At 44.3% G+C, this 22,406-nt stretch overlaps 1 protein-coding gene across 1 annotated transcript in view; it reads left to right on the top strand.

Annotated features, from left to right (window-relative positions):
* Nucleotides 1-15,569, top strand: part of LOC148033352 (uncharacterized) — a 38,464-nt gene extending 22,895 nt beyond the window's left edge. The window contains exons 3-5 of the mRNA XM_087681265.1: nt 14,559-14,759; nt 14,847-15,042; nt 15,142-15,569. Coding sequence (XP_087537391.1) covers nt 14,559-14,759; nt 14,847-15,042; nt 15,142-15,326 — 582 coding nt within the window. The 3' untranslated portion in view covers nt 15,327-15,569. The remainder of the gene's footprint in view (nt 1-14,558; nt 14,760-14,846; nt 15,043-15,141) is intronic.
* The last annotated feature ends 6,837 nt before the right edge of the window (nt 15,570-22,406 follow it).

Below are 22,406 nucleotides of genomic sequence, written 5' to 3'. Positions count from 1 at the left end.
ACACAGACTCCAACAGCTTTAGATGATGATGCCAACCGTGGAGAAGTCACCATTCGAAACAAAAGCCACTAGGATGATCAAATGCAATGTGTAGAGCTTAGAGAACATAACGCCAACTGTGGATGATGACGCTAGATGGATGGAGACCCAAAACGCAAGTTGTAGGGCTTGTTGGGGAAGATGCCAACAGTGGAGAAGTGATGTGTGATTGGGAGAAGGCCTCCAAAAGTTGAAATGCAAGCAAGGAGTGCCGAGATGATGGAGAAAAACTGATGCCAACTGATAGGGATGGCTGCCAAGGGGTGTGAGCTGTCGCCAAGATGTGTGGATGACGGCAATAGATGGACTCCAAAATGCAAGCAAGGTGATGGAGATGATGAGGAAGAAGCCACCAACCACGAACCTCGATGTCCACTTGCAAGGGGTGTGGGGGCAGTGGAGAGGTTGGAGAGAGAGAGGGGTGTCTGATGACAGGAGGAGAGAGGTGAAGAATGAAAAGTGAGTGTGCTGAATGTGTGAAGATGTGGCCTATAAATAGGCATGCATAGTCCAGGGTGGCGCACCACTGATGTGGGCACCCATTAGTAGAGTGCCCAGAATAAGGGCGCCAGCCCTTTTTGGGGCTGTCAATGCGAAACCCTAACTGAAGAAGATGAACTGAAGAAATGGTTTCTCAATAGATGGTAGCGAATCTTTTGTGATTTGTTGCTCGTCTCTTTTTCCTTAGTAGGTTAGAATTTACTCAGCCCTAATATGTTATTGATCTAATTTCAAAAGAAATTAGTGTATTACTAGCTTGTCTCGATTACCTTCAGAAAAAGCAACTTCCAATCGCCTGACGAAGGCTAACGCCTTAGCAGGATCTCTCTTACCGGAGTAAGAGTCAAAATTTATGTCCTTATCCCCAGACTTGAAAGTCTTAGCCTTCTTAAGCCTGCTTCTCTTATGGTCCCTCTTTGTCCGTTTGCGGATTGCACGAGACTTAGAACCAAGAGAGTAGGAACTAGAAGTTGATGAAGAGAATGAGGAACTTGAGTAATCAGGGGAGTAGCTGGTTGCTAAGGGAGATGACTCCCTCCTTATCCGCCTCACTCGAGGTGAGGTATTTTTACTCTTCTTGACCCAAGACTCATTCTTCCTTCTAGGAAGCTTCTCAGCAATTGGATGCTTTGCACCTTTAATATCAATTGGTGCAATTGTGTTTCCTCCAGTATCACCATCTTTTAGAGGATTCGGTCCTTCATAAGTAGCTTCTTCCCTTGCCCTTAAGTTGTCAATCAATTGATGTACTTCGGGAATCTCCAACAAGCTACGATACTCTCCCAATTGAGCCTGTAATTGCTCACTTGAAGGTGCTTCATCAGTTGCCATCTTTACCTTCTTCTTGCAAGGATTGCCTTTACTTTGAGAAAAGAAAAGAGACCTTCTCTGATACCACTGTTATAAGATCCAAGATATGTTAAGAGATCATAGCTAGGCTGGGCAGGTGTGTAGTCGGACAGGCAGTCGGACTGCCACGTGGCAGTCGGACCAGTGCAGTCAGTTAAATGCAGCCGACATGATATTCTTCTGCGCCTTGTTTTTTGTCAGATTTTGGCTATAAATAGCCGACATCCCCAGCAGTCTCCTACACTTCTCTACTCGCAGATTACAGACCGGTGACACGTGCGGATTCCGTCTCTGTTCGCAGATTTCAGACAGGAGACAGTGCAAACTGCAGCGGACTTCGAGGTGAACAGTAGGTTGCATCGTCGAGGTGGAGACACGCAGTCCAACGCACTGCGCCCGTGTATATATCTGCATATCTTTGTATTCAGCACACTTTATACAGCAGATCTTCATCTTCCACTGTCTCTCTCTCTCTCTTCTCTCTCTGCGTTCTCTCTCTCTCAGTCCTACGCTTCCGCACCGCTGCACTCTGACATGGTGTCAGAGCAGTGTTAGAGGGCTGACTGAGCGCATAATCTGTTAGAGTTCATAGCTTGTTTTTTAGGCAGCAGCACAGCTGGTCCAGCAATCGGACCAGCTGCACAGTCGGACTGTGCAGTCGGACTGCCACGTGGCAGTCCGACTGCCTGCAGCCATTTTATTCCAGGCTGCGCCCCATTTTTGAGCCCCGTTTTAGTTGATTTTTCGCCTATTTATTGCTGACGTTTTCAGCAGTCTGGCCACTCTTCTTTGTCGCAGATTACAGACCGGTGCCGTGCAGATTTCTGTCTCTGTTCACAAATTTCAGACAGCAGATAGTGCAGACTGCAGCAGACTTCGAGGTGGACAGCAGGTCGCATCGTCGAGGTGGAGACACGCAGTCCAGCGCACTGCGCCCGTGTATATCTTTGTATTCAGCATTCTTTATACAGCAGATCTTCATTGTACACTGTCTCTTTCTCTTCCTTTTCTCTCTGCGTTCTCTCTCTCTCAGTCCTATGCTTCCGCACCGCTGCACTCTGACATGGTATCAGAGCAGTGTTTGAGGGCTGACTGAGCGTAGAATCAACCTGAAGAGGAGTTTCCATCGCGACACAAATTTGCGTTTTTTTGCGTTTAAGGGCAGACAGGAGGGCTGCGCCTTGGAACAAGGCTGAAACGAGTGTGGGCGCACAGGAAAGGAGTACAGGTGGTGGATTTGCTGCTGTTTACTGCTGTTTTACGCGGAGAAAGTTTGAGTTTACAACCTAAAAGTGCAGGTTTTGCTTTTTCATCACCTCCGGCGGGTGAAGAAGCTTCGGGACGCGGAAGAGCCTTAGCAGGCTGAGTTTACTCAGTCAGAGGGGGCTGCTTTTGCGTTTGAGAAGGCATTGCAGGTGAAGATGTCTACAGAGATGGACTTGGAGTTCCAGGTGATTATGGACCGGAAGGTGCCTGTCTTACCGGCTCTTCCTACAGATCAGAAGCTCGACGGCGACAACTACCGCATTTGGCGCGTTATGATGTTGGCCATTGTGGAGTCCTATGATTTGGCGGAGTTGGTACAGGAAGATATTGACCGGCCTTCGGTAAGAGATGAGTCCAAACTCTCTTCCGATGCTCGTGCGGAGTTGGCCAGGGCCCAGTCTCATTGGGACAAACTGAATGCCAGGATTCGATCCTTTCTCTTTCTATCATGCACTACAGCCGTGATCGCTCACATCGAGCACTTGACGGTGGCTCGTGAGATATGGCTGGAGCTTGATCAAATGTACAATCGGATGACCCTGATGAAGAGGGTTTCTTTGGAGGTACAGATGCGGACCTTGTCCGTCAATAAGTCTTCTTCGCTAAGGGAACACATTAACAAGCTAAGGCAGCTACAGATGCAGGTTCAGAATGCGAGGAAGCCAATTTCCTCCGAAGACATGGCGATTGCACTCTTGTCCCAGTTGCCGCCACGATTTGGTACATTTTACTCTGCCCTTATTGCTTCGGGGTGAGAGTCTACTCTTCTGTGGGAAGAGTTGGTTCCTATGGTCTTGGACCAAGAGGAACAGTTAAAGGGACAGAATGCTTTCAAGACGGAGGCGTTGACAGGTCAAGCCTCTCAGAAGAAGGGGAAGGACCAAAAGAAGAAGAAGGGGGATAACAAGTCCAAGAAGGACAAGGAGAAGGAGAAGGACAAAGACTCCACATGCCATATTTGTGGAAAGACTGGCCATTGGAAGAAGGATTGCCCTGACAAAGACTCGAAGGACACCAAGAAGAAGGAAACCAAGGATTTTGGAGTGGTGGCTGCACCCTCATTAGCTGCATTTCTATATTTAGTTGTCATTGAGGACGCTTCACCGAATGCTTCTGATGCTGCGATGGCGGCTCCCCAATCTCGAGAGTGGATTATTGATAGTGATGCCTCACGGCACATGACTCCTTCATCAGATGGTGTTGCCCAGCTGCGACCTTTGCGTGGGCAGGTTCTCATTGGAGACAGCTCTTCAGTTTCTATTGCAGGTCGGGGTAAGATGCAGCTTATTCCGGATGGACGAGGTGGCACCCATACCTCAGAGGTTTTGCATGTACCAGGATTAGGGTACCATCTCCTTTCAGTTCATAAGATTTGCTCCCTTGGTCTTTTAGTGGAATTTGACAGTTCTACTGTGCGAGTCTTTGATCGTGAATCGAGGAAGGTTCTATCATCTGGATATGAGGAGAACGGCATTTACAAACTGAAGTCTTCCACTGCCCTCTCTTCTCTTCTTCTTACCTCACAGTCACAGTCTGAGTTATGGCATGCTCGGTTTGGTCACCTGAACTATGACTATCTTCGGAAGGCGTCACGTGGACAGCTTGTTCGAGGGTTGCCGGATATAGTGGTGAGCCAGCAGCCATGTGTCTCCTGCATACGGGGGAAGCAGCATCGGGATGCCATTCCCCACACAGCTTCGCGGCGGTCTACTTCACCGATGGAGCTAGTATCTACGGATCTATGTGGCCCTATGAGGAATGAGTCCCTGCGTGGGAGCTCGTACTTCATGCTGATCGTGGATGACTACAGCAGGATGACATGGGCCTACTTTTTGGCACTAAAGTCATAAGCTTTCTCGCACTTCAAGGATTGGCTCCTCTTTGAGGAGAACCGATCAGGCCGGAAGTTGAAGACCTTGCGATCCGACAAGGGAGGTGAATTTGTGTCTAATGAATTTGCTCGGTTTTGTGCAGATAGAGGAATTCACCAGGAGTTTGCCAATACCAATACTCCTCAAGAAAATGGTATTCTAGAACGGAAGAACCGCAGTGTGATCGAGATGGCGCGCACCATGATGGAGCACCGACAGACCCCTCAGGTTCTGTGGGCCGAGGCTGTGGCTACTGCAGTCCACATCCTTAATCGATCCCCTACTTCGGCCGTGGAAGGGATGACTCCATTTGAGGCTTATTTTGGGACGAAGCCAGATGTTTCTTACTTTCGGGTCTTTGGGTGTGATGCCTATGTTCACATTCCCAAGGCTCACCGTGACAAATTTGAAGCGGCTTCCCGAAAACAGGTATTTGTTGGCTACAGCTCCCAGTCCCAAGGCTACCGACTGTATGATCCCGTTAAGCAGGATGTATATACTAGCCGTGATGTGCGGTTTGTGGAGGTTCCGGCTTCTTCAACGGGTGAGGAGCATCCCGTTCTTGGAGATCCAGGGGAGAGTTTGGCTCCTTCTACAGTTCCACTGGAGCCTGTGCCGTTTGATTATGATTCTGTTTCTGACACAGAGTCTACTGTTCCACCGGATCCTTCTGAGGAGTTACCACCGGTGGACATTCCAGAGTCTTCTACTGATGGAGAACGACGAGGGGAGGTTCGGCCTCCTCCTCGCTGGGCCCGTGACACACTTCGTGATTCAGGGATCGAGGGGGTTTCTGAGGAGTGGGGACCGCAGGATGGTCCGCGGCGGTCACGGAGGCACCAGGCGCATTCTTCGGAGCTTGTTTGCTCCAATTATTGTTTGATGTCCCGAGTTATGCAGGATCGAGAGCCCACCTCCGTGAAGGAGGCTTTACAGTCCGCCCCATGAAAGAAAGCTATGGAAGCTGAGTTGGAGGCTATTGAGAGGAATGGCACTTGGTCACTTGTGCCACGCCCCCCGAAGAAGAAGGTGATTGGAGTCAAGTGGGTCTTCAAGACCAAATATCTCAGTGATGGTACTTTGGATAAGCACAAGGCTCTCCTTGTTGCTAAGGGTTTTGCCCAGCGCCCAGGGATTGACTGTCATGACACCTTTGCCCCTACAGCTCGTATGGCAACCATTAGAGCTGTTCTTGCTTTGGCTGGCCATAGGAGATGGCCTGTTTATCAGCTGGATGTGAAGTCGGCCTTCCTGAATGGTGATTTGAAGGAGGAGATCTACGTTGAGCAGCCTCCTGGCTTTGGTTCTTCAGATGGGAAAGTCTACAGGTTGAAGAAGGCCCTGTATGGTCTCAAGCAGGCCCCGCGAGCTTTGATCGAGAAGATTGATTCGTTCCTCCAGACTCAGTTGGGATATCGGCGGTCCAAGGCCGATCCGCAGCTGTATGTTCACACTTCCGAGGATGGTTGTGTGCTGTTTGTATTATATGTTGATGATTTGATTGTCACAGGTGATGATGCACAGCAGGTCCAGGAGACAAAGTCAGCTTTACATCGGACGTTCGAGATGACGGATTTAGGGCTACTCCATTTCTTTTTAGGCCATGAGATTTATCAGTCTCAGAGGGGGATCTTTCTCTCCCAACAGAGATATGTACAGGAGCTCTTGGTGACTTTTGAGATGGAAGATTGTCGGGCCCTCTCTACTCCTATGGATCCGAACTGGAAGGCCACTTCCCACTCAGCTTCTCCTTTGGCGGATGCTTCCCGCTATCGACAGTTGATAGGGTCCTTGATTTGGCTTCTCAACACGAGGGTTGATCTATGTTTTGCTGTTGGGCTCTTGGCAGGGTTCATGAGTGAACCTAAGACGGTGCATTGGCAGGCTGCTCAGAGGATACTTCGGTATCTAAGGGGGACGTCTGATTTGGGGATTCATTACCCCGCAGGGACAGATGGGTCAGATCTTGTACTTGCAGGTTGGAGCGACTCGGATTGGGCCGGTGACGTGGACCACAGGCGGTCTACAACAGGTTACTGCTTTACTTTGGGTGCAGGTGTTATTTCATGGAGTAGCAAGAAGCAGCCCACGGTAGCCCTTTCGTCTACTGAGGCGGAGTATCGGGCTGCATCTTCCACCACATGCGAGGTTGTGTGGCTTCGGAGATTGTTGGCGGAGCTTGGGTGCCCCCAGACTCGTCCTACATTGCTACGATGTGACAATGAGAGTTGCATTGCCTTGGCAAGAAATCCTGTTTTTCATGCCCGGACGAAGCACATTGAGATCCAGTCCTACTTCATCCGAGAAAAGCTTCTGGATGAGACCATCACTGTGGAGTATTGCAAGACGGAGGATAATCTTGCGGATTTGTTTACGAAGGCGCTTCCTCAGGCTCTACTTCGGCAACATTCCAGATCCCTCAGGCTTTTGCCCTGTCCAGGCTCTGAGAGGGGGTGTTAGAGTTCATAGCCTGTTTTTTAGGCAGCAGCACAGCTGGTCCAGCAGTCGGACCAGCTGCACAGTCGGACTGTGCAGTCAGACTGCCACGTGGCAGTCCGACTGCCTGCAGCCATTTTATTCCAGGCTGCGCCCCATTTTTGAGCCCCGTTCTAGGTGATTTTTCGCCTATTTATTGCTGACGTTTTCAGCAGTCTGGCCACTCTTCTCTGTCGCAGATTACAGACCGGTGCCGTGCAGATTTCTGTCTCTGTTCACAGATTTCAGACAGCAGACAGTGCAAACTGCAGCAGACTTCGAGGTGGACAGCAGGTCGCATCGTCGAGGTGGAGACACGCAGTCCAGCGCACTGCGCCTGTGTATATCTTTGTATTCAGCATTCTTTATACAGCAGATCTTCATTGTACACTGTCTCTTTCTCTTCCTTTTCTCTCTGCGTTCTCTCTCTCTCAGTCCTACGCTTCCGCACTGCTGCACTCTGACAGAATCAACCTGAAGAGGAGTTTCTATCGCGACACAAATTTGCGTTTTTTGCGTTTGAGGGCAGACAGGAGGGCTGCGCCTTGAAACAAGGCTGAAGCAAGTATTGGCGCGCAGGAAAGGAGTCCAGGTAGAGGATTTGCTGCTGTTTACTACTGTTTGACAATCGGATGACCCTTATGAAGCGGGTTTCTTTGGAGGTACAGATGCGGACTTTGTCGGTAAACAAGTCTTCTTCGCTGCGGGAGTACATTAATAAGCTAAGGCAGCTTCAGATGCAGGTTCAGAATGCGGGGAAGCCGATTTCCTCCAAAGACATGACGATCACACTTTTGTCCTAGTTGCCTCCACGATTCGGTACATTTTACTCTGCCCTTATTGCTTCGGGGCGAGAGTCTACTCTTGGGTGGAACAGTTAAAGGGACAGAATGCTTCCAAGTCGGAGGCGCTGACAGGTTAAGCCTCTCAGAAGAAGGGGAAGGACCAAAAGAAGAAGAAGGGGGATAACAAGTCCAAGAAGGACAAGGACAAAGACTCCACATGCCATATTTGTGGAAAGACTGGCCATTGGAAGAAGGATTGCCTTGACAAAGATAAGAAGGACACCAACAAGGACACAAAGGATTCTGGAGCGGTGGCTGCACCCTCATCAGCTGCATTTCTTCATCTAGCTGTCATTGAGGATGCTTCACCGAATGCTTCTGATGCTGCGATGATGGCTCCCCAGGCTCGAGAGTGGATCGTTGATAGTGGTGCCTCCCGGCACATGACTCCTTCATCAGATGGTATTGCCCAGTTGCGACCCTCGCGTGGGCAGATTCTCATTGGAGACAGCTCTTCAGTATCTATTGCAGGTTGGAGTAAGATGCAGCTTATTCCAGATGGACGAGGTGGTACCCATACCTTAGAGGTTCTGCATGTACCCGGCTTAGGGTACTATCTCCTGCCAGTTCATAAGATTTGCTCCCTTGGCCTTTTGGTGGAGTTTGACAGTACTACGGTGCGAGTCCTTGATCGTGGATGGAGGAAAGTTCTATCATCCGGATATGAGGAGAACGACATTTATAAATTGAAGTCTTCCACCGCCCTCTCTACTCTTCTTCTTACCTCTCAGTCACAGTCAAAGTTATGGCATACTCGGTTTGGTCACCTGAACTATGATTATCTTCGGAGGGCGTCACGTGGACAGCTTGTTCGAGGGTTGCCGGATATAGTGGTGAGCCAGCAGCCATGTGTCTCCTGCATTCGGGGGAAGCAGCATAGGGATGCCATTCCCCACACAACTTCGCGGCGGTCTACTTCATCGATGGAGCTTGTATTTACGGATCTATGTGGCCCTATGAGGAATGAGTCCTTGCGTGGGAGCTCGTACTTCATGCTGATCGTAGATGACTACAGCAGGATGACATGGGCCTCTTTTTTGGCATTAAAGTCAGAAGCTTTCTCACACTTCAAGGATTGGCTTCTCTTTGAGGAGAACCGATCGGGCCGGAAGTTGAAGACCTTGCGCTCCGACAAGGGCGGTGAATTTGTTTCTAATGAGTTTGCTCGGTTTTGTGCAGATAAAGGAATTCACCCAGAGTTTGCCAATACCAACACTCCTCAAGAAAATGGCATTCTTGAATGGAAGAACTGCAGTGTGATCGAGATGGCGCGCACCATGATGGAGCACCGACAGACCCCTCAGGTTCTGTGGGCCGAGGTTGTGGCTACTGCAGTCCACATCCTTAATCGGTCCCCTACTTCGGCCGTGGAAGGGATGACCCCGTTTGAGGCTTACTTTGGGACGAAGCCAGATGTTTCTTACTTTAGGGTCTTTGGGTGTGATGCCTATGTTCACATTCCCAAGGCTCACCGTGATAAATTTGAAGCAGCTTTCCGAAGACAGGTATTTGTTGGCTACAGCTCCCAGTCCCAAGGCTATCGATTGTATGATCCCGTCAAGCGGGATGTGTACACTAGCCGTGATGTGCGGTTTGTGGAGGTTTCGGCCATATCAACGGGTGAGGAGCATCCTGTTCTTGGAGATCCAGGGGAGAGTTGGGCTCCTGGTACAGTTCCATTGGAGCCCGTGCCTTTTGATTATGGTTTTGTTTCTGACACAGAGTCTACTGTTCCACCGGTCACCCCTGAGGAGTTACCACCGGTGGATATTCCAGTGTCTTCTGCTGATGGAGAGAGACGAGGGGAGGTTCGGCCTCCTCCTCGCTGGGCCCGTGACACACTCCGTGATTCAGGAATCGAGGGGGTTCCTGAGGAGTGCGGCGGTCACGGCGGCACCAGGCACATTCTACGGAGCTTGTTTGCTCTAACTATTGTTTGATGACCCGTGTTATGCAGGATCGAGAGCCCACCTCCGTGAATGAGGCTTTACACTCCGCACCATGGAAGAAAGCTATGGAAGCCGAGTTGGAGGCTATTGAGAGGAATGTCACTTGGTCACTCGTGCCCCGCCCCCTGAATAAGAAGGTGATTGGTGTCAAGTGGGTCTTCAAGACCAAATACCTTAGCGATGGTTCTTTGGATAAGCACAAGGCTCGCCTTGTTGCTAAAGGTTTTGCACAGCGCCCAGGGATTGACTGTCATGATACTTTTGCCCCCACAGCTCGTATGGCGACCATTAGAGCTGTTCTTGCCTTGGCTGGCCATAGGAGATGGCCTGTTTACCAGTTGGATGTGAAGTCGGCCTTCCTCAATGGTGATTTGAAGGAGGAAATCTATGTTGAGCAGCCTCCTGGTTTTGGATCTTCAGATCGGAAAGTCTACAGGTTGAAGAAGGCCTTGTATGGCCTTAAGCAGGCTCCGCGTGCATGGAACGAGAAGATTGATTCGTTCCTCCAGTCTCAGTTGGGATATCGGCGTTCCAAGGCCGATCCACAGCTTTATGTTCACACTTCTGAGGATGGTTGTGTGCTTTTTGTCTTATATGTTGATGATTTGATTGTCATAGGTGATGATGCACAGCAGGTCCAAGAGGCGAAGTCAGCTTTACATCGGACGTTCGAGATGACGGACTTGGGTCTATTCCATTTCTTTTTGGGCCATGAGATTTATCAGTCTCAGAGGGGGATCTTTATCTCTCAACAGAGATATGTACAGGAGCTCTTGATGTCTTTTGAGATGGAGGATTGTCGGGCCCTTTCTACTCCTATGGATCCGAACTGGAAGGCCACTTTCCATTTAGTTTCTCCTATGGCGGATGCTTCCCGCTATCGTCAGTTGATTGGGTCCTTGATTTGGCTTCTCAACACTAGGATTGATCTTTGTTTTGCTGTTGGGCTCTTGGCAGGGTTCATGAGTGAACCTAAGACGGTGCATTGGCAGGCTGCTCAGAGGATACTTCGGTATTTGAGGGGGACGTCTGATTTAGGGATTCATTACCCCGCAGGGACAGATGGTTCAGATCTTGTACTTGCAGGTTGGAGCGACTCGGATTGGGCCGGTGATGTGGACCACAGGCGGTCTACTACAGGTTACTGTTTTACCTTGGGTGTAGGTGTTATCTCATGGAGTAGCAAGAAGCAGCCCACGGTAGCCCTTTCGTCTACTAAGGCGAAGTATCGGGCCGCGTCCTCCACCACATGTGAGGCTGTGTGGCTTCGGAGATTATTGGAGGAGCTTGGGTGCCCCCAGACTCGTCCTACTTTGCTGCAATGTGACAATGAGAGTTGCATTGCCTTGGCACGGAACCCTGTTTTTCATACCCGGACGAAGCACATAGAGATCCAGTACCACTTCATCAGAGAGAAGCTTCTGGATGAGACCATCACTGTGGAGTACTGCAAGACGGAGGACAATCTTGCGGATTTGTTTACGAAGGCACTTCCCCAGGCTCTACTTCGGAGACATTCCAGATCCCTCAGGCTTCTGCCCTGCCCCGGCTCTGAGAGGGGGTGTTAGAGATCATAGCCAGGCTGGGCAGGTGTGCAGTCGGACAGGTAGTCGGACTGCACAGTCGGACTGCCACGTGGCAGTCCGACCAGTGCAATCAGTCGGCTGCATTTAATGCAGCCGACATGATATTTTTCTGCGCCCTGTTTTTTGTCAAATTCTGGCTATAAATAGCCGACATCCCCAGTAGTCTCCTACACTTCTCTGCTCGCAGATTACAGACCGGTGACACGCGCAGATTCCGTCTCTGTTCGCAGATTTCAGACAGGAGATAGTGCAGACTGCAGCGGACTTTGAGGTGAACAGCAGGTTGCATCGTCGAGGTGGAGACACGCAGTCCAGTGCACTCTGCATATCTTTGTATTCAGCACACTTTATACAGCAGATCTTCATCTTCCACTGTCTCTTTCTCTCTCTTCTCTCTCTGCGTTCTCTCTCTCTCAGCCCCACGCTTCCGCACCGCTGCACTTTGACAAGATACACGCTCGACTTTCTTATATACTTAAAAGATATATGGTAAATATTATGCCAGCACGGAGAGAAAACATATGAGAGAAAAGAAATATGTAGAGAGAGTTTTTTGTGAGAGATTGACAACACACTAGGGACTGGAAGATGGGTCAATCCCCCCCTTGTGGAGTTATATTATTGGCAAGGAGCAAGCTCCTCCGTTACACATAAATCAGTTCTTACTTGTAGATCTTGGGAACAAGATCATGGTTCCTTGCACGGTATACAACCGGCTAACACTTGCACAACTTGGAAGTTGGCACCTTTTGATTCTTCTTGAGTCTCTCCTCTCCTACACAATATATGTAGGGATCTCCTCTTGGAGCTTGATTTCAGCAGAGCTTCCGCAGCACTTGCATCTTCTCTCCTACACAATATATGTAGGGATCTCCTCTTGGAACTTAATTTCAACAGAGCTTCCACAGCACTTGCACCTTCTCTCATCTCCTTGGAACTTGATTTCAGCAGGTCTTCCACAGCATTTGCACCTTCTCTCCTCCTCTTGGAACTTGATTTCAGCAAGGCTTCCACAGCACTTGCTCTTTCTCTTCTCCTATTGGATGCATGCAAAGTGATACTTCCTTCACCTCTCCCACACCCAAGGAGAGCCTCCTCTTTTTTTGACTTTCAAGAGCTTCTCTTATTGGAGAGAGACTTGAGTGCCAAGATTGGAAAGGTTGATCTCCATGCAAGATGTGGCTGTTCCAGGACCTTCTCTGCAGCACCAATTTCGAGATCTCTCTCTGTGTGTTGCTCGAATGAAACTGTCAGATGCATGCTGAGTTTGACGAAGAAAATCGAAGGTTTGAGCCTCAAATGTGATTGAGGAAGGTTGCCGATGCAAAGGTTAGTGGATAGTAGGGTAGATGAGATTCTAGATCTAAGGTGGGCTTATTTGCATGCAATAGAGAAAATACAGTTTGAGGCTTGATACCGTTGAACATTTGGGATTTGCATGCAAGTGTTCACGGCCAAATTTGTGTTTGCATGTGCTTGTAATCTAGGGGCAAATTGGGGCTTGATGCTGTTACTCAATTGGAGATTTGCATGAAAGTGTTCTTGACCCAATTTGTGCCAAAATGCACTTTGGGTGAAGGCGCAAATTGAACTTGGTGGTTGCTGGTTACAAAGGATAGCTTCTTATTCTAGATGATGTTGTAGAATTGGCTTGGTCAATTCCTAGTTGTACAACATGTGTTTTGCCTAATGTGAAAAGAAATACTACAAGGGGCACCAACATTTTGGGGCCAATGGTAGTATCGGCTCATCTCAATTCCTTGAGGGCAATCCTACCCAAAGTGGTAAAGTGTTAAATTTTCTATTTATTGTTTATTTTATGAATAAATTGCTCACTGTAAATTGCTGTAAATCAGTGCATTTCAGGATTCCACCACCCTTTTGTAAAAAGGAAGGCTGGTTATAACACCCCATGCCACCAGTCCACATCATTCTAGTATACGAACATGATGGCCATTGGGCCCAAAATCCACGAGGAGTGAATCACACAATGAAGGTGCACAATGGGCCTTGAATCCAATAAATAGGACAACTGCTAACCCTAAGGTGCCCTTAGTGCATTTGCACACTCATGACCCAAGGCTGTGACCAATGCTGCAGTTGGCCACATTGTCCTAGTATACGAACATGATGGCCATTAAGCAAGAAATCCATGAGGAGTGAATCACACAATGAAGGTGCACAATAGGCCTTGAATCCAATAAATAGGACTTGACTGCTAACCCTAAAGTGCCCTTAGTGCACTTGCACACTCGTGACCCAAGGCTGTGACCAATGCTGCAGTTGGCCATCTGGATGTCCAAAGATGTAACAATGAGCTTATATAGCCCATCCTCTTGTAGGCATGTTGAGAGATGCTGTCCTATGACCTCATCGGACATCCTCAACGTGAACATCTCAGCCGATCAAGTCAATCCTACTGTCTAATTGAGCAATAGTTGGAGCCTAGGACAGGTATATAAGTGAAAATTGACTGAATGCTCCACAGGAAAGACCAAAAGTGGTGTAGACTTTAATGGGAGCACATATGAAGTCCCAACATAACTTCTAACATGTACGGTGTGGGACTGCAAACTATGTGGAGTTCAGCAAAATTAGCATTGATATGGTCTCATACTGTTGTGCTGCTGAAAGAATCCGCATCATCTCCAGACATAAGTGGGCTGCGAATAGCTTGATGACAATAGACTCTTTCAAAACATGGGTGTCAAATATGACTTCAGCCTTGAGCTCCTAGAGGGAATAGTAGTGCCATCCAAATTCTGCATGCTTGCACCTCACATTGCATACCAGCACATTGTTTCCTTTGGTACCCTACTGTTGTCGTGCTTTCTCTCCTTTCTGTGATTGAATTCTTTCATTTTAGGATTTCCATAACCACTTGTGGGGATGTCATTGCTTTTTAATGCAAGGCAGATACAGCATTTCCCATTCTGCCACGTTGTTATGGCAATAACATTTCAAGATACAATTTCTTGCTTAATTTTATCAAAGCCAGTCTGCTGAATCTCCTGCAAGAATTTAGGTGAAAAGTGACCAGTTCAATGTATTGTAGATTTAGATTCTACACCAAGTTCTCTTGATATTTGTTGTATATTGCAGATTGTTTTCTGAAAGCTACAAATTAAATAACAATTGCCAGAGACTTACGAATATTGACTGATTTCATGGTAGCAGGTGGGGACTTTGACGCCAGAACGGTCCATTCCTGATGTGGTGCTCAAGGGTGCAAAAGGGCTAGCAATTTTTACCATGCTAAGAGCAGGCATGATGGTTACATATAAGGTGGGCTCAGGGCTTGTTGTAGTGAAACGGGAAGATGGGACATGGTCAGCTCCATCTGCAATAGTGGCATGTGGAATGGGATGGGGACTTCAGGTAGAAAGCCAAATATCTTTACATGCAGTTTAGTGCATTCAAGCATAGATAAGAAGTGATTTGCATTTTCTTTTCTCTAAATTCCAGGTTGGTGGAGAGGTTACAGATTTTATAGTGGTACTTCGCAATCAGGGTGCCATCAAGGCCTTTGGGGGTAGAGCTCATCTTTCTCTAGGGGCTGGTGTAAGTGTTGCTGCTGGACCTGTAGGAAGGACTGTTGAAGCAGATTTACGTGCAGGGAATGGGGGGGCTGCTGCTTGTTATTCTTACAGTCTCAGCAAAGGTGCATCAGAATCATGCCCGTCTCTTGTTGCCTTTCAAAAATGATTGTTTTTCAACAAAACATGTCCAGCTCATACTCTGTCCATTGACATGATTTTAGGTGCATTTATTGGGTGTTCACTTGAAGGAGATTTTATCAGTACACGTATGGGAGCAAATGTACAGTTTTATGGGGATCCTTACATAAATCCCACTGAGATTCTATTTGGATCTGTAAAGCAGCCGAAAGCTGCTGCTCCTCTATATAATGCTCTTGCTGATTTATTTAGAAATGTGTATGCTTGAAGTTGGGCATGCCCTATTGTACAGGTGTAGATATTTGATGTATATTACAGTGACCTTGATTGATTAAATGGCCAGATGTAAGATGTTCTTGCCTGCAACCATCTTCCAAGGGAAGGGTAAGTATATAGCACGGCTGCAGGAAGGGGAGAGACTAAAAAATTGTACATGACATTGATTCTTTATACAAGGAAGGCTTTTCAGGGTGAGATAGTTGCTGTTGAAGACTTGAATAGCCTTTGCTGCTGTTGAAGTGGGGTCTCTGACTAGTATTCCTGGACAGCACTTGTTTTTTGGCAGGGGGTAGTTTCATACATAGAAATCTCATATCGAGTTTTTAAAAAAACTGCATGATGTCAAGTAACAAATGGTGTTTTTTGGCAGAGTAGTTTCATGCTTAGAAGGCTCATATAGAGTTTAAAAAAACTGCATGATGTCAAGCAACAAATAGTGTAATACAGAACTCTTGCAATGGGCTCAGTTTTCTAACCATACTCAAAATGAGGAGTTATGATATGTCGTTTATCACTTTTGGCCACTTCAGTGATATTTTTGTGAACTGCATGCTAGAACTCCTGGATATGACCTATGGTAAGCGGGCAAGTTGTGCATGTTCGAGCGTCACTAATGGGCCTGTAAATAATGATGTGCTTCTGGTAACTAATGCCCTATCACAAGAATGTAGATGAGTTTGGAAGCTCAGGTTTAGGTGGAAGGAACAAAGTAAAACTGTTGCGAGTTCCAAAAAACTTGTGTTTGGAGGTGTTTCAAGTTGAAACAAGTGCTCTCTCTCCATGGAAGCTAGTGTTCTAGTGTTCTTTGTTAGGGGTTTGGTGTAGCCTATGTAAAGGAATAATACTGTATGGTCTAAGCTTTTGCTCATGCATTAGAGTAGGTTGTGTGGAGGTTGTCACTTTTGTCACATGTCTTTTACCTTGTGTAGGGACAATCCATGTGTTGCAACTTTGCCTTAGATGGTGGTGTAGGTTGTTGTTGCGGTTGGTATTGGCAACCTAGGTGGAGGTGAAGGTTTCATGGTGGTGGCAACTTGTTGAGAAAGTTTAGAATGAACCAATTAGTTTGTCCAATGGCAAAAGCTATGGGTACTCGTTAAGAACATTCAAGGATGATGTTGATGTGCTTTATAAAGGAAAGAGAGCCATAGTTGAGAGGTGCAAAGCATGCATAAGTTATTATTATATTAAGGTCAATGTTTTGAGTATAAATAGTTTTAAATTGGCCTCTTTTTAATGTCGTGTTGTTACCAAATGATATAAAGAACTCGACTTTTGCATTTTCATTCCCAAGAAATATTTGTAAGATTTCTTCTTGCATTTTGTAATTATTTAGTATGATTTGCCACCTAGGTTTGCTCACCTAATAGGGCTAGCACAATGGAATAAAATTGTGCATCCAAAAAGTTTGGTTTGTGCATGTTTTGGTGGCTTGGATGACTTATAGTGTTCCATTAGCAATATTAATAAGGCATCTTTAGTGGTTTTCTTCATAATTGTAAGTATGTTTGCTTAATAAGTTTTACAAACCTTGAATGCAACATCCTCTAGCCATATATCTATGTAAATTTTGCGATTTCAGGATTGGCTTTGGGTGTCTTATTGGGTTGTTCTATATTGTTGTATAAACTTGGTTGCATTAATTTTGTTTTTGCATTTAGTTTTGGATGGTGTCATATGTTTAACATTGTTAAGAAAAAGGAATGGAAAAGAATCGATTATAAGTTGGTAAGACTATATGAAATAGGGTTGCTTTCCATGAAGGATGTCAAGGCCAACACAATGCGATTAGAAACCTTTCCCATAAAGGATGCCAATATTTTTGGTTGCTTTCATAGAAGGAATTCGAGAAAGAGATTGAACATCATGTGGCAACGTTTCTAAAAGTAAATGTAGCATTAGAAACGAGCTCATTGATAAACACAGATTCTTTACTTGTGAATCATGAAAATAAAAAATGTGCAAGCATATATATGCAAATTTTGGTTAGTCTTTAATTGTTCAAAAATTGGCATTTTTATGTAGGCTCTAGTATATAAAGATGAGTTTTTTATAATAAAAAAACAGATGATCATATCCTTGTGAATTATGAAACTAAAAAATGTGAACATATAGGCACAATTCTTTGTAACACTTATTGTCCATTAATTTGACATTTTTATGCACGTTCTAATATATGAAGTTTTTTGGAGGGTTTCTTCTTAGAAAATAGGGGTCTTGGACATGGCTCTAAACAAGCAAATTACATTAGCAAGATGAATTTTTGAAATGTGGTAATCCTTTTAAAGCTTTCACCAAGATTGTCCCTTTTTTTTGTTTGTTATTAAGACGCTAACTAGAGTACCTTGGAGGATATTCTATTTCTTTGGAGTGTACTTGGATTGCAAATTAAAGATGTTACATTCCCATTTGTAAAACGAGCAAGGCTTAATTCTCCATAACGATGTGTTACTAAGCTCTTAGGCTTTGTGTAATTTCAAGAAATCACCTTGTTTATGCTTTGCACTTGCCATATGCCAATTTGCTAAAGATGTTTTATGGCCATTTGTAAAATGAACAAGGCTCAATTCTCTATATATGTGCATTCACTTGGAAAGCCAACAAGAAGGATCCTTCTCTCTGTAATCCTCTTTGTCAGCAATGCCTAGTAATTGACCGAAGGAGGGAGCTTTCTTTGAGCCTTCGTAGGAGTACATCACCTGAGCACAAAGCAGATTCAAAGGGTGCTATTGGTACACATGCATCTCTTGATACTCGTGACATAGTAATAGTCACAGAGGGCTATGGAAATCGTCAAATGTGAGAGCATGCTTGCATAAGACAATATGAAGCAAAGAGAAAAAGAGAATACTAGCAAAAGGTAGAAGAGAGGAGACTCTAATAGGTTATAGGTGAACTCAAGAAAGAGGATAGGAGGAGGGTGCTTGGAAATATAGCCAAGTACTTTGACAAAGAGACTTTTTGTATGGATGAAGTAGCAGTTAAGAATATTTTTAATTGCTTTCCTTCTTCCATTAGTAGTAGGAAAGTTCAAAAATTGGATGCATGGATTAGAGGCCAAAGCAAATGAGGTACTTGTTTTGAGAATATCGTGTACCTTGAACTCAATAAAGCAAATTAGGTATTCAAGTGAACTATTTGTCAAAAGGTCTACCATTCCAATACTAACGAATGCACCCTCAAGTGATACCACAAGGCCCCCTCTTAGGTGTTCAAGCATGTTAGTACTAATGAACACATCTTCAAATGGTGCCATAAGGCCTCATCTAAGCATTCGAGTAGCATCCCAAGATTTAAATACACATTGTAGGAGCAAAAATAAGGCCAGTTGCCATGGATGATGGAGATCTTTATTGGCATGTATTCAAAAGACAAGGACGAACAAGAATCACTATCGATAAAGTGAAGGACTAGTTTTCCAATATTAGGCTATAAACAAACGATTCTCTCCAAATAAGAAGGATATATGTAGGAAGTAAATAGGAAGAAAGTTATACATAAAACATCTAGTTCACCATCTCAAGATGACACAAATATTAAGTGTTGAAGGTGTTACATATTGAATTTTACAAGTGATTGGATACATGTGCCTTTTATTGATTGGATATGATTTATTATAATGTGGCAGTCATGACCTCCGTAAGGATCATCTTGCCTTCTTGAAGCAAAAATATATAATAATTTATTGGTGGTTAGTTGAAGGTGTGTTCATGTATGGGCATTGAGAAGTATACATGCACTATCATCCTTATAGGAAACCACATGCTTCTTAGAGTCAACTTTTGAGTGAACCTCACAAACCAATAAGCTCTGTAATTGCACTCTTGCATTTGAAGTTGAAGCACTTTTCTCAATGGTGTGCAAATGTGTGAGGGACCTATTTTCGTCTAATCGTGGAGTATAACGAAATCATCTAGGCTTAACCATTTGAGAAATGTGTCCATTTTGTGAGTAAGATACTACTTTGGACATGTATATCTATTTTCACTTCTTGTTTACAAACCTAGATGGCCTTCTTGTTTACAAAGTGCAATAATGGCAACCTTATACGGTGGATGATGGATTGTTAGAGTTAATGGAAGGGTATCACAAATAAATTAGTTATGTGATTACACTCCATTTTTGGATTTAGGATTACAAGAATGCAAGTATACATCTTGGAGAAGAAAAAGCTTGAGAGAGCAGAGTTGAAAGTGTATTGAGATATCTCAATAAAGATTATATACAAGACTTAGTATGCCCTATATTAGGTAGATATATAAGGTTGAGGGAAAGTACCACCTAAAGAGAGAAAAAAGTGCCCTAAGGGTCCTAAGTATGTTTGCACATATCATTATTGAAATATGGAAACAAATCTACCATGGAAGTGATGCAATGGACAAGAGCAAGTACTCATGTATAGGGAAATCCCAATACAGGTAGGCTAGATTAATCCACAAGGGAAAATAAACCCAAATTTTTGCAAAAAACTTCGACTTTCTCATGAGGCAAAGCCTTTGTGAAAGTATTTGTAAGGTTATCTTATGTTGGTACACATGCCAACTTGATCTCTCCTATAGAGAGTGTCTTCCTACGATGATTATGCATCTCGATGTGCTTAGTTTGCATGTGGAATGCTTGATATTCTGCAACTACCAATGTGCTTTGGCTGTTAGTGAAGATAGTGGTGGTAGATGATTATCTAACTCCAAATTGGCTAAAAGGCACCTAAGCCAAATACACTTGACCAAAAGTTGCCATGTACTTAGCTTCATAATTAGAAGTGGCCACTGTGGAATGCTTTCTTACTCAACTACGATATGCATGAGCTACCAAGTATGAAGCAAAAACCACTTGTGGATGCATGAGTGTCATAATAACCAATCCAATTAGAAAACTAGGAAAGCATGTAAATTTGGTGATCACCTTCCTTGGAATAAAATAGCCTAGGGTGTTGAAAAAGGCTCAAGTGGTGAAAGATATGTTCACTATCTATCCATGCTTTAGTGCATTGGCAATGCATAAACCTGTTCATCTATGAGACTGCAAATTGAATGCCGATTCTTGTAATGTATACATGAATCAAGCATCCAACAACTTGTTGATAGAGAAATACATCAAAGCAGTCTCTAGCATCATGAAGGCTTATTTTCAAACCTCCCTCCATAGGAGTAGCAATAGGCTAGTAATCCTCAAGACCAAATCTCTACCATAAATGTCATAATATACTTTGTTTGACACAAAGTAATACCTCCATCACACTGCTTGAGCTAAATGCCTAAATAATGATCAAATAGGCCCAAATTTGACATGCCTAAAGTTGAATACAACTAAGTATTAAAACTAGTAAAATGTGTCTCGTAAGAAGGAGGAGCTTGTCATCTACATAAACCATGATGAATAGAGGTAGATTACCCTCATGTTTGATATATAAAGAACTCTCAATTAGACTATTTATAAAAACCATATGTAGCCAAGTTTGCATGTATATTCTCTTACCAAGCTTGAGTACATGCTTTAGACCATACAATGCCTTTTTTTATTTGCATACTTTTTTTTTGGCCCATCTTGCACAAAATCATGAGGTTGAAAAACATGCATTTCCTCCTATGAATCATCATTAAGAAATGTATTTTTAAGGTCTAATTGATGTACATTCCAAGCATAATGAGTTGTTAATATAAAACTCTTATACAATAAGTGAAAGTAAAGGTCTTATCAAAGTCAATGCCCTTTTGCTAAGCATAACCATTTTTCACATAAGTCTAGATTTGTAGTGATCAATACTACTATCTTGCTTGCTAAGCATAACCATTTTTCACATAACTCTAGATTTGTAGTGATCGATACTACTATTTGGCTTGCACTTTTAACTTTGTAAACCCACCTTGGTACCAATGGCCTTCTTGCCAGGAGGCAAATCACATAAGAATCAAGTATCATTTTTAGCAATCATCTCATACTCATAGTCCTAGACCGTTGAATCTCATACTCATAGTCTTAGACTAATAAATCTCTAGTCTCTCATCAAGAAGTGTATCATACATATCCACATGAGTAATAGGATGGTTTGTGCTATCATGAGAAACTTGCATAGGCTTAAAAACTACCTTGTTTGGTGTTAGATGCAGCTCTAAATTAGTGAAACGAGGCAACAAGTGTCATAGATAAGTTATGAGCATGCATGTCTCTTTTGTACATGAAAGTAAAGGCTAAACAACATCTTCCAAAAATACAATATAATGACATGCTAACCAAGATATACTTATTCTATGGATGGTATGACTTAGAACCTTTGGTTTCATTATTGTATCCAACAAAAATGCACTACATAATCTTATTGTCCAATTTCTTGCATTGTTGCACTAGTAGTAAAGCATAAGCCAAGCAACCAAAAACATGCAATTAAGAAATAGATGACTTTTTTCCATGCCAAACCTTATATGGAGTGATAGGTGCCTTAGTGGGACACTTGTTAAGCACATAGGTTGCACATAAAATAGCCTTAAGCTAGAAACTATGTGATAAAGCTTGACTCTTAATTATGCATTATGCTATCTCCATGAGAGATTTGTTCTTTCTCTTAGCAACATCATACTATTGTGGTGTATATGGCATTGTACATTCAAATTTTATCTCAAATTAAACCAAATATTCCTTAGATCTATACTCCTCTCGAATAAGAATAGAGAGTGGTTCCCACTTTACATCTTGACAAATTTTTAGCAGTGACAAATTGCTTGAAGCGTAAAAACACTTTGGACAGCTTTCAAACCATATACCCATGCATGCTTGGAGTAATCAAAACTACTATTAAAAAAGTCTTAAAGTATAAGTACTTACCAATAGATATTGTTTACATTGGACCACAAACATGACTATATATAAGTTAGAGTTTGTGAATAGCTCTCATTGAATATCTTTGGGAAATGAAGTACATTCCATTTAAACCATATATGTAGCCTTCACAAATTTCTTTTCTAGGTGCCTCAAGAGTAGACAATGAAGATACTATATCATATTTCTATAGGCATAGCAAACTAGCAAAATTCATATGACCAAAATGTGTATGTCAAAGCTTTGCATATGA

This window comes from Lygodium microphyllum, chromosome 7 (genome assembly GCF_053477565.2).
Source record: "Lygodium microphyllum isolate KBCC chromosome 7, Lygodium_microphyllum_v1.1.10, whole genome shotgun sequence".
NCBI classification, from domain to species: Eukaryota; Viridiplantae; Streptophyta; class Polypodiopsida; order Schizaeales; family Lygodiaceae; genus Lygodium; species Lygodium microphyllum.
The sequence above is the reverse complement of the archived record's forward strand: the minus strand, read 5'-3'. Positions and strand labels throughout refer to the sequence as shown.